General features: G+C 42.6%; 2 protein-coding genes across 2 annotated transcripts in view; one reads left to right on the top strand and one right to left on the bottom strand.

Annotated features, from left to right (window-relative positions):
• The window catches only part of LOC119408647 (nuclear factor NF-kappa-B p105 subunit-like), a 32373-nt gene extending 29899 nt beyond the window's left edge, over nt 1–2474 (top strand). The window contains 8 exon segments of the mRNA XM_037675489.1: nt 633–831; nt 1006–1175; nt 1249–1351; nt 1441–1562; nt 1642–1711; nt 1802–1965; nt 2085–2193; nt 2275–2474. Coding sequence (XP_037531417.1) covers nt 633–831; nt 1006–1175; nt 1249–1351; nt 1441–1562; nt 1642–1711; nt 1802–1965; nt 2085–2193; nt 2275–2369 — 1032 coding nt within the window. The 3' untranslated portion in view covers nt 2370–2474.
• A 6531-nt stretch (nt 2475–9005) lies between these two features.
• Nucleotides 9006–11948, bottom strand: part of LOC119408824 (ubiquitin-conjugating enzyme E2 2) — a 6203-nt gene continuing 3260 nt past the window's right edge. The window contains exons 2-7 of the mRNA XM_037675674.1: nt 11352–11415; nt 11237–11268; nt 10653–10730; nt 10466–10571; nt 10129–10222; nt 9006–9400 (exon numbers count right to left, since the gene is read on the bottom strand). Coding sequence (XP_037531602.1) covers nt 9355–9400; nt 10129–10222; nt 10466–10571; nt 10653–10730; nt 11237–11268; nt 11352–11415 — 420 coding nt within the window. The 3' untranslated portion in view covers nt 9006–9354. The remainder of the gene's footprint in view (nt 9401–10128; nt 10223–10465; nt 10572–10652; nt 10731–11236; nt 11269–11351; nt 11416–11948) is intronic.

The following is an 11948-nucleotide window of genomic DNA, read 5'->3' as shown; positions in this document are numbered from 1 at the left end:
GTAAAGGCTGAGTCACGAGTGTAAAGGCTGAGTCACGAGTGTAAAGGATAAGTCAGAAGTGAAAAAGCTGAGTCAGCATTATTTTTTTCAGTATGCTTTTTTTGCAATCAAAATACTTTTGCAGACTGTTGTTTTTATCAAGTCATTGGTCTCATTCAAGAGATTTGTTTTCTTGACTTTGTTTCTTGTAACTTTTATACTTTTTGAATTATTTTGCTTTATTTAAACAACTTTTAACCATAGAAATAGAGATCTCTTCAATCCTTTATAAACTTGCTTCTCTTTCAACTCTGCTTCAGCTGATGGTGCTGATTTGTCTTCTTTTGCTAATTTTAACTTTTAGCTATGTATTTGCACTTCTTAGTTTTTAGCTAAAATTTTGCTAGTTTAGCTTTTAGCTACTACTTTCTTAATTTGATCTTTTACCTGCTGTTTTGGTCATTTTTGAATTACTGTAGCTACTGTTTAGTGATTTTGTCTTAAGCTTTGTCTTAAGTTCTGCTTCAGCTTCTTCAATCATCATCACACTTTGATTATTTTAGCTGTTTATTTAAAATATATTCATTAAAAATAATTTCTTCCAAAACTGTTGAATACGGTGACAAACCTGAAACATTTACTATATTTCCCAGACTCCTTTGCACCTGGCGGCGATCACTCAGCAGAAGGAAGCAGTGGAGGCCCTGCTGTTAGCCGGCGCAGACCCGACTCTGACCGATCGTCACGGCAACACGGTGCTGCATCTGGCGGCGCTGCAGGAAGGTGGGATGGTGTCTCTGATACTGCAACACCGAGAGATGAGAGGACTTCTTCAGAGCTGCAACACTGCAGGTACACACAGTACTCAGTATACACTGCATGCAGAGGACGGAGAATACACAGTATACAAAGTACACACACAAAGCCAAGATGACTGCTGCAGAGCTGCAACACTGCAGGTATACAGAGTACACAGTATACACACAATACAAACACTGCCTCATGGCCTCTGTTCCATTGTTCCAGGTATGTGTGCCATACACCTGGCGGTTCTGGCCAATCGACTGTCTTCCCTCAGGGAGCTGCTGGAGGGCGGGGCTGATGTGGAGGTTCAGGAGCGCAGCTGTGGGCGGACCGCCCTCCACCTCGCCACGGAGACCGACAACGTGTCGCTGGCCGGCTGCCTACTGCTGGAGGTACGAGCCGACCCACCAGAGCTCAGATGACAGTTTGTGATGAATTAAATTTGATTTGTGGTTCTGTTGTCAGGGAAATGCCAAGGTGGACTGCTGCACCTTTAATGGCTCCACCCCCCTTCACATCGCCGCGGGGCGGGGCTCCGTCAAGCTGACGGCTCTCCTGATGGCTGCAGGTAGGATTTCCCCAGACTCGTGGTGTCCTGATGTTGGTTCTAAAGGGTTTGAGGATCTGGTTCTGACCCGAACGTTGACCGTGTTTCAGGCGCTGACCCTCAGCGGGAGAACTTTGAGCCTCTGTTCTTCAGGGAGGAGGAGGAGTGTGATGAAGACGATGAAGGCTACATCCCTGGAACAACTCCTCTCAACATGGCCACCAGCTCTGAGGTGCGGATTATGAGTCCGGTTCCGGTTCTGATGAGAGTCATGGATCACATCAGGTGGTTTTACGATTCTGTATTTGCAGGTGTTGGACCTCCTCAACGGTAATGAGTACGAACCAAAACCCCCTCATCAGACCCATGCCCCACCTCAAGGTAAGCTCCGCCCCCGACAGATCCCAGATCCATCTGTAGCTGCACGACACCGATATGTGTGTGTGTGTGTGTGTGTGTGCGTGTGTGCAGGTGACCTGGTGAGCCTGGGTGTAGAGGTGAAGCAGAAATTGTGTGGCGCTCTGGAGAGTGAAGGATGCTGGGAGAGTCTGGCTCACAGCCTCGGCCTCGGCATCCTCAACACGGCCTTCAGACTGAGCCCCTCCCCCACCAAAACACTGCTGGACAGCTACGAGGTAACAAGGTCACTCGGGTCACGGGACAGCCCTAATCTCTTATACATGTTGGAGGTCATAGAGCTGTCTCATGATGGAACAGAACCAGGCCTGAGATCAGTATCTTGTTGGTTCTGCAGGTCTCTGGTGGAACCGTCTCGGACCTGCTGGCTGCTCTCAGGTCCGTGGGCGGCTGCAAAGCGGTGCGCGTCCTGGAGGAGGCGCTGTGCGACCACCCGGAGTCGAGCGGTGAGCGGACTGCACGCCGTCACACGGCTGTAGCAGCTGTTGCCGCAGCGACGAGTCACTCAGCTGTGTTTGTGTCTGCAGACGGGTCTCGGGGCGCTCCGGATCAGGACCTGAAGGTGGACGTACAGATCGACAGCTACGCTTGCGACAGTGGGGTGGAGCTTTCCACGGCGTAGCCTCTGATTGGTTGTTCTCCTTTCATCATGACTCCAGATCATCATCAGGACCTTTCAGAACTCAGATTTTTTTGAACTTCAGCCTTTTTTGTTGTTGTTTTTTTTAAACTGACCGAAGAGAACGCAGCTCCCTGTCCTCCGGTCTGACCAACAGGAAGTGTTCTCTTACCACGACGCTACCGTTGAACACAAACTATTTCTCTAGTTTTGAATCCTGAGGATCAGCGATGAAGATGAGGGTCTGAGGATTTCCTGATGGAAACGGTGCTACTGAAAACGAACGGGTCGCAAAGAGGAACCGGGTTCCGTCTGAACACGGAGCTCACGTCCGAGACCCGTTGGTGTGGGGTCGGTGTCTGTTGGTCTGAGAAACGTTCGGGCCTCTTCTTCAGTTCTCCTCGACTCAGACCTGGGAAAAGACTCGTGGTCCATTTCAGACCAGCTGTAAACCGATCAGACAAGTCCAGTTCTTAGAATCGTTCAGAGCTGTGAAAAACCCTCAGAAGGTCTCATGGGAAAAATCGGCCAGATGTTTGTGGCTGTTTGTGTTTATTGTTGTGGGTGCTGTCAATAAACACAATCGTTCCTGACAAAACCCAACAGTCCAGCTAAATTAGATTTTTATCAGAATTGTTTTAAGCGCTCGCGTCACCTCACGGTAACGTTACCGACCTCTAGTGTTCGGTAGAGGAATAAACCATATTGAAATCCATTATAAGTGCATTTTTAATCCCATAATTATGTCACAACATGATGCGTCCCTCTCAGTAATGTTTTTATTTGACTTTGATGTTTGCATTAGCCCACTGGATGAGCGATGACGCAGAGGTTAGAGAAGGTGGGCCTGTGATCGGAAGGTTGCCGGTTTGACTCCCTGAACCGACATCAAAATTTGGGTGGAAATGTTGAAACACCTGCCTCCACCCTCATTTGCCTCACTCTGGGCCCTTGAGCAAGGCGCTTAATCTCCACCATCTGCTCCCAAAACAGGTTAAGACCGAGTCCTCGTGACTTAATGAGACTCTCTACCTACACCGATTCTTCACTACCCATGTCAGTTTTATTTATTATTAATAAAAGTTAAATAAAATATAAAAAAATGCTATGTTTTTACATTTTAGGGTAAAGATAATGAATGGATGGACATTAAAAATCACCTACAGGGAGCTGGAACCTGCTGGTAGTCTGGTTCACTAAGAGTAAAAAACAAAATGCAAATTTGTGTTCGAGCAGAGTTTAAGAACAAACTTCTTTTTTGTTTTCTTTTTTTTTTTTTAACCCTCCAGTCCAACCACTCATCTAAGTTAGTCTAAAAAAATAATTCTTGTTTTTTGGCTACTGGTTCTGGAGGGTCAGGTGAGCTGGATAGTCTTCCCAAAACAGATTTGGGGAAAAAAAAAAAGTATTTTAACCATACTAATATATTTTTTTCTCCAAAAGTTATAAAATAAATATTTTGTCAAAAAAAAAAAAGTTTTGCTAAACTAAAGGCCTTTAAGTAGCTAAAGTTATTTAAATTTGAAGCTTTTATTTCAGGCTGACAGCTCTAGAAGGACTGGTTCATTGTGGACAAAGAAATAAAAAATAGTATTTTTAAGCGGTTATTAGGGCGGTCGATTTTTCCCTTTAAGGCGCACTTGGTCTCAAAATTAAAGGACCTTCTGAGGGTTAACTGTACGAACGTTCAGTTTAAATTTTCCGTAATCTGACGTTTGTTTTAAAATGTTCTGGCACTCAATCAGAACTTTGAGATATAAATGTTACAGTTTGATGTTTCTCTCAAGAACAGAATCGGTGAACGGATGAAACTGAACTCATCCGCACTGAAACAGGAAACGAGTTCAGCATCTGTTACCAAAACGATCTAATCGGGCTCAAAGAGAGCGTACTTTTTAAAAACTCCCGACTTTTAGTTCAACATGGAGTTTAGCGACATATCCGGGTGCCCAACGAGCTCCTGCCTCCTTCAGGGGAAGCATCTCCGCTTTGACCGGCAGGGAATGAAACTCCTCATACGTTTACTACTGCTTTAAATAAGAGTGCAGTTATAGAATTATCAGGCAAGCAATCATCTAACGTCACTGTGTCAGCAGTGTTATGGAGAAAAAACTTTCACAAATATGGATCACAGTTGATCAGATCGGACAAACGACGATCTCCACTGTGGCTGGACTGAAACCACAAATCTTTTTAATTCAGAGAAGCAAACGGAAAGAAAACTGGCATTTTATTTTAGATTTCCACTGGAGAAAACGCAGCACAGAAACTTTTTAACGGAACACCTCGACGCCAGCAGTTTTCACCGCTGGATTCCCCTAAAAGGGGCGGGGCTAACCTGGAGGGGAGGCCTCGTAGTTCGATGTTCCTGATGAAGCCTTCAGCAGCAGTAACGACCAACAACCTCTGGCTGAACGTCTAGAGTCAGAAACGTTCGTTCATCTGTTTAATCTCTGGATTTGTAAAACAAATCTCAACAGAAGAAGATGAAATAATCCTGAACTTGGAATGAAATCAGCTAAACGCCGGTCGGTGTAAACAAAGTTACCAAAGACGTCAACAAGCCAAAAGGTTCTAAACCCCAGAACTTTACATGGCTCAGGTTTCACTGGTTCGGCAGCGTTCCAGGTTTTTGGCTGTAGGTGTACACACTGACCTCTCACGTGGACGTGCATGTAGCTTTTACATTCAGACAGATCTGAAGCACGGACTCTTCACTGTGCACGTTAATTTTATATCATTTTATTTTTTACACATCAGTGCTTTTAAATGTTTATTTGTTCTCGTGAACTAAACTTGAGGTACCTTCATTTTTTTTCTGTCCATGTGTTAAAAATAAGGAGGTTGGAGCGTTTCAGCAAAGAGAAAGGGAACCAGCAAGGCACTGTGGGTAATGTAGTCCTGAGTTGAAACCAAAGCTGTTATATTTATGTTCTCGCCGACCCTGTACAGTTCATCATGACCTTTAAATGCTTGTACTGTTGACTGTTTTTGTTTAATAAAGGTTTTTTTTATATCTATTTTCATTGTTTTTCTCATCTGTAGTCATATTATTTTTAATAATCCTGTTTGTGATTATTGCATTTATTTTTTGCAATAATATTAGTTGAAAATATTCATTAAAAAAAATAAAAAATACAGTTAATTTCTAGAGATTATCTGGGAATTTTGACTTGGTGTTTCATGACCCAGCCCCTTTTCCATTAGTACCTGTAGTATACAGCACTACTACTCAGTACTGTGTTGCTCCTGACTTTAACTTTGGAAACCACTGCTTCAGGGTGTTGATCTAAAGGCCAATGTGCACATCCACCTTCAAGAAATCATGCATTTTAAGCAGCATATATAAAAATAAAAAAAACACACTAATTAATTTGTTTACCTTTAACATAATAGTCACAATAAGTGCATACATTTCATGTTTTCTGTCCGTTTATGCCATTTAACTTGGTGAAAGGAGAAGAAACCAATCAGTGATTTGTTTAGGCTGGTATCTGGGCAGAATCAAGTTCTCCAAATAAGAGCGCGAGTTGATCAACCAATCAGATATGGAGCTGAAGTCAGTGGGCGTGGTCTTTGGGGCTTGCGACAGGTGGCTAATTTGAACTTCGAGTCTACTGATTGGCGCTTTTAGCTTGACTAAAAACGGCTACAGGTTTATTTAATATCGCAAAACGATTGTCGGTTCCATTTTACATAGACAACCGTTCAATAAAAAATATATTTTAGTGAAGTATATTAAAAAAAAACGCCAAACATAGGAACATGTTCAAACCAAGGATTAGCTAGCTGTTCGTTAGCAAATGAAACATTTAGCCGTTTAAAAAGACAAGGAAATATTTTAAAATAGGAGATTATCGAACAGCTAAATACTTAAAACATGCACATAAGGATGAATTTTGTTTTCAAATTAACATTGGTGAGTAAAAGTTTATCTTTACTAACAGCTGTATGACTTTTACTCTGAAGGTAACTTCCGGTTTGACAGTTTGGTAAAGGGATATTCCGCTGATTTTATTTAGCGTTTGAATATTTGATCATCTTTTAATTCAAAATTTAACAATGATGTAGTCAAACATGGACTAATTCATACTAAAGAAGATTCTTTAAATAACACTTTGATCTTAATCAATTTTGTAAAAAGTTATTAAAACAATGGTCAGCCTCGTAAAAACTAAAAGCAATAAAAAAAATAAATATAAAATTGTATAATTTCAATTGTAAAATAAAAATGCAGAATTTTTTTTCATGTTGTATTTTATGCAGGTCCAGATGCACTAATAACCTGTGAAATATTTAGAAAGTTTTAAAAGATAACTTTTTCAGTCAATGTTAGAACAGATGAGTGAGATGAGAACATGTTAAAAACTGTGTACTTTTTAAAAATTCACACTAAAATTAGCTTTTTTCCTGCTAAGTTTTGACCTTTTTACAGTTACCAAAGCTCATGCATAAAATTGTGCTCCTCATGCTTAAAAAGGTTCTTAGCTATTTATTCCAGCTCCGGTGTTTTGGTCCCTTAACCTGCTTTTATTGACGTTTACATGATTCATTGGCTTTTTACGTTGCGAACGTGATGCACAATGTTGGAGGTAGATAATAACACTGTTTAGCCTGTGGATTTTAAAGAACCAGAAGTAGACATTATATCAAACGACCACAAATCACAAAATACTGACACCGATTATGTTCTGGAGTGGGTCGGTTACTGACTCACCTGGATTAAAGATCCAAATCCTCTCACTGAATCAGGACCTATTTCTGTTGGCAGACTGCAATAGATTTCTGCGAGTTGACAAACGCACTTAATAAAACAAAAAAATGCCACCAGAGTTGCTGCCAACAGACAAGTTGAGTACCTGATCCGGGTTAATCCCCACCGGAAACGCTGCGAACTCAGGTGAGTCGTACACACACATTAACTTACATTTACGTACATAACAGTTAACATTGTGGTCGACTTTTATTTCATTGCACATATTAAGTTTTTGTTCCATCATCTGCAAGGCGTTCATTTTTATTTATTTTTTCCCCATTGGTGTGTGAAATTGTAAAATGAACATCTCTGAATATTGCATATTAACACACACATATGCTTAGTCTGATATATATATATATATATATATATATATACACATTTACCAACTCTGGTATGTTCATTAATAACTGCAAAAAGTGTAAATCAATTTATTGAATGTGAACATTTCTGATGGGATGGCAAAAAAAAAAAAAAAAAAAACTTTTTGAACATTTTTAACCTGCTGCTTTTTAATCTCTACTTGTTGCCTTTGGGATCCATTTTTAAAAAAAAGCATATTTTTATTGCTTTGCTGATGATATTCAGTTGTATTTGCCCATTAAGTTAAACAGGGCCACGACACTGGAACCACTCCTGACCCGTCTAAATGACATTAAAGTCTGGTTAAATCTAAACTCCCTGAATCTAAATTAAAATAAAAAATGCATTTGTCGTTTTGTTCTTAGTGTTTTCATTTTAAATTTGACTAAATTGTAAAGCACTTTGGCCAGCTTGTTTTTACGTGCTATATAAATAGACATTGATAAACATTTTTAACTTGAGTCTTTGAAGCGTTAAACATCTTGTTAAAACGGGACCTAGGGTCCGATTGCTTAGGATGGAAGACTGACGACGTGAAAACTCGGTCTGTTGGCTCCTTATACGATAAAACATTTTTCAAATTGATTTTATATGTGAATGTTTCTGTGCAGTGCCCTGAGACGACTTGTTGTGATTTGGTGTTCTATAAACAAACCAAACTGAATTATGGCCCCTTTGACCTCTGACCTCGTCGCATCACGACGGTTTTATGAAATCACTCGTTCTTTCAAACCGGTTAGAATCCAGGTCTGTTCCGAGGCAGCGTTCACATTTAGTTCAAGAAACACCAGTTTTTACTGACGAGCTAATAATACCGCTTAAATACTTAAATACAGAATAATAAAAACATGCAAAGCTTAACTTGTTTATAGGCACAACTTAGGTTCTGTGGTTTTGTCCCGATTGATCCACAACGTTAAGAAACAAAATGGCGTTAACCGTAGATAATGACACTAATAACATTTGACTAAACTTGAAGTCGTTTGGCTGCAAAACATTTTTCATAAGATAAATGATACCTGGTGTGTTTGGGTCTAGTTATGCTGTTTGGTCTGTGTAGAACCACGAACAGGCGGCGTGGTTCTGTTCGTTTACACAAAGGTTAAATAGCCACTCTTGCAGACAAAACTGTGTCTTTTGTGCACGTTCAGACGGTGAGGTCATGGTTGGAAAAAGGTCCAGTTTTTACGGCGTCATAGTTTCAGAATCTCCCATCTGTATTTTTAGTTGATTTGCATCTGAAGTCTGGGAGAAACTGCACAGAACGTTTTATTTTTCAGACGTCCGTAAAGCTGTTCAGGACTCACCTGGCAGGTGGAGGCCTCCTGACAAGATGCTGCTCACCTGAAATGAACTCTTAACGAGTTAAAGCTCAAACGACCCGTTATCTCCACGGGTCATTTGAGCTCCTCTGGGTCCAGGCTGACTGAAGCAGGGGAATGAAAACAGGGCGAAGCTGCGATTTGTTGAACTTTATTCAGAAAACGGTGACAGAGCTCGAAGTTGATCGATCAGCCGCGCGGGGGGGGGGGGGGGGGGGGTCGGTTCGGGTTTCCAGTGCAAAAACAGGAGGTCGGGTCGGGTGATGGATGAACTGTCGGCTCTGGTCTGAGAACTAAACAAAAAGCTACGAACTGAAGAAACTTAAAAAAAAAAAAAACATGAACCAATCACTGACATGCACCGATGAGCACACCCCCGCCTGCCGGGTCACCTGCCAGGTGAGTCCGTGGCGCCGCACTTGCTCGGGTTACCAGCAGACAAACGCAGTTTAAAATCATCAAAGGTGAAGATGAATGTGAACGGACTGCAGGTGAGATGAGAGGGGGCGTGGCTTAATTTAAAAGGGTCGTTTCAGCAGGTGGCGCATCACATGGCGTACTTCTGAGTCCAGTCCTGAGCCGTCTTGTTGTACCTGCAGACAAGACCACAGCGTGAGGAGCTGCAGGACCAGAACCAGAACCACACATTCACAGAGACGTGAATACATCAACAGGTTTCCAGCTAGGAGTCAGATCGGACCCTGGATCTCTGACCTAACTTCAAGACTGACTGAACTGTGAGTCTCTGGGTCTCTAACAGAGCCGCCGGTCTCTGAACAAACCACTGGGTGTCTAACAGAACTCAGAACCTCTGACTGGACCCCAGGTCTCTAACTGAACTCTGACCCAGCCGTTGGTTCTGACAGTTTTAGGTTTTCTAAGATTCTAGATTATCTTTAGGTTTTAGAGTCTCTAACTGGCTGAGTCTTTGAGTCCATGACTGGTTACCTGGACTGAAGATCCTGGTTCCTCTAACAGTTTTTAAATAACTTTATTGAACTGGTTTCTGCTTTTAGATGCAAACATCTGATTGTGGTTCTTTGTCCTCTTTCAACCAGTTTAACGACGATAGCCTGACACGGAACAGAGCCAGAACCCAAAGTCCACTTCCCACTCTATAGATCCGAGCTCAGAACCAGAAGCTCCTGACAGAAATCCAGGAAGAAGGCAGCAGGTTTGAAGAAGTGAAGGTTCTGTTAGCCCCGGTTCTTCAAAGCATTTCTAAGATCATTTAAGATTTTAGAGTTCGGTGCTGACGTGGGTCAGTGTTCGGTTCTGAGTTCATCTGACGGGTTGCAGCGACGCCGACCCGTTGACTCACCTGACGGGGTCTGTTTTATAGATGCGGGCGATCTCTGGCACTAACGGGTCGTCTGGGTTCGGGTCACATAACAGAGAACAAATGGACAAAAGGACTGCGGAGAGAACAGAACAGATTTAACTGGAACAGAGAAATAAAATCAGTTTTTAATCTGCAGGTTTTCACCGACGTCCGGGGACAGAACCAGACTAATATCACTAAAAGGACCAAAAGTCTCGTGCAGAACTGGGACCGATTTGTTTTGCATTTAATGAAAAGAAATATGAGGTGAAGAATAAAAATCAGATAAAGTCTGTAAACAGAACCACTGGTTTTATTTGTATTCAATGATTCTTACCTTTAGAGATGGTTAACGCCGGGGACCACTGAGATCTCAGAATATCCAGGCAGATGCTGCCGTTACTGTTAATATTTGGGTGATAGATTCTGGTTGTGAAGGCGACCTGCAGGACAAACACCAGAACCGCTTCAGTTTTCTCTGCCGGACTCTGATTTTAGGACTAAAGGCCGACGTTTGGACTCACCTTGGGCGGTTTGAAGGGATAATCTGTCGGGAAATGTATAGTGAGGAAAAACACGCCGCCCTGATACGGACTGTCAGGCTGCAACAGAACCGAGACCACAGTTAAACTCGACGCTTGTTCTGAAAACGTGCCACACCGTTCAGAACCAAGAGAAGTTCTGTTACTTTGGAATTTCATGAATTAATTTCTCCAGATGAAATTTCAACCGAACATTAGATTATTTAAAAATCTGCTTGAAACAATTCCTGTAAGTAAAAGTTGCTCTAGATGCGTTCAGACGTGGGAGGAAAGAAAGTTATTTTGTAAAATAAATTCTTCACAAAGTTAACATTTACTCCGTTTTATAAATATTACAATTGAAAATCAAACTTATTATATTATACATCTTATCTGTTCCTCTTGAAGAGAAACCAATTTGATAGTTAATTATATATTTCATTTTAATGTGCAATTTTTTTTTTTTCTCCACATGGCAGAAATCACGAGGTGTCACTTCTCACTCTGCCGGTGACCCGGTTTGACCCGTCTGGCTGGACCTGATTCTGATCATAAATACAGACGTTCTGCTGCAGTTTGATACTTACCGGACCCATAATTGTAGCTTGCCAGTGAAACACTGGAAGAAAAGATGAAAGGGGAGAGTTAAAGACGCGTCGGGTCGGGTCTGGATTTAAGTTTCAAAAGATAAAATGGTCTTACTGTCTTCACCCACGGGCCCGGCAGAACACTGGGCCGGAGGATCTCTGGACAGGTCAGTTAGCTCCTGGAGGAGAAAAGGAGGTTAGAGTTTCAAAAGATTTGGTACTCCGTACCAGAATTAGACCTGGTCAGAGCTTAGAGTGAGACCAGGTCAGAAGTAGATGTAGTTTTAGACCTGAACGCGCTGTAACAGACCCTGATGATCTGCAGGACCAGCACCCGTCTCTCATGTGTTGGTCCGGTCTGCAGGACCACCACCTGTCGGGTGTCGGCCCGGTCTGCAGGACCACCACCTGTCTGTCAGATGTTGGCCCGGTCTGTAGGACTAGCGCCTGTCCGTCGAGTGTCGGTCCGGTCTGCAGGACCAGCACCTGTCTCTCATGTGTTGGTCCAGTCTGCAGGACCACCACCTGTCTGTCGGGTGTTGGTCCAGTCTGCAGGACCACCACCTGTCTGTCGGGTGTTGGCCCGGTCTGCAGGACTAGCGCCTGTATGTCTGGTGTCGGTCCGATCTGCAGGACCAGCACCCGTCTCTCATGTGTTGGTCCGATCTGCAGGACCAGCGACTGTCCGTCGAGTGTCGGTCCGGTCTGCAGG

Source organism: Nematolebias whitei, chromosome 4, assembly GCF_014905685.2.
Source record: "Nematolebias whitei isolate Nwh7 chromosome 4, NemWhi1, whole genome shotgun sequence".
Taxonomy (NCBI): domain Eukaryota; kingdom Metazoa; phylum Chordata; class Actinopteri; order Cyprinodontiformes; family Rivulidae; genus Nematolebias; species Nematolebias whitei.
The sequence above is the reverse complement of the archived record's forward strand: the minus strand, read 5'-3'. Positions and strand labels throughout refer to the sequence as shown.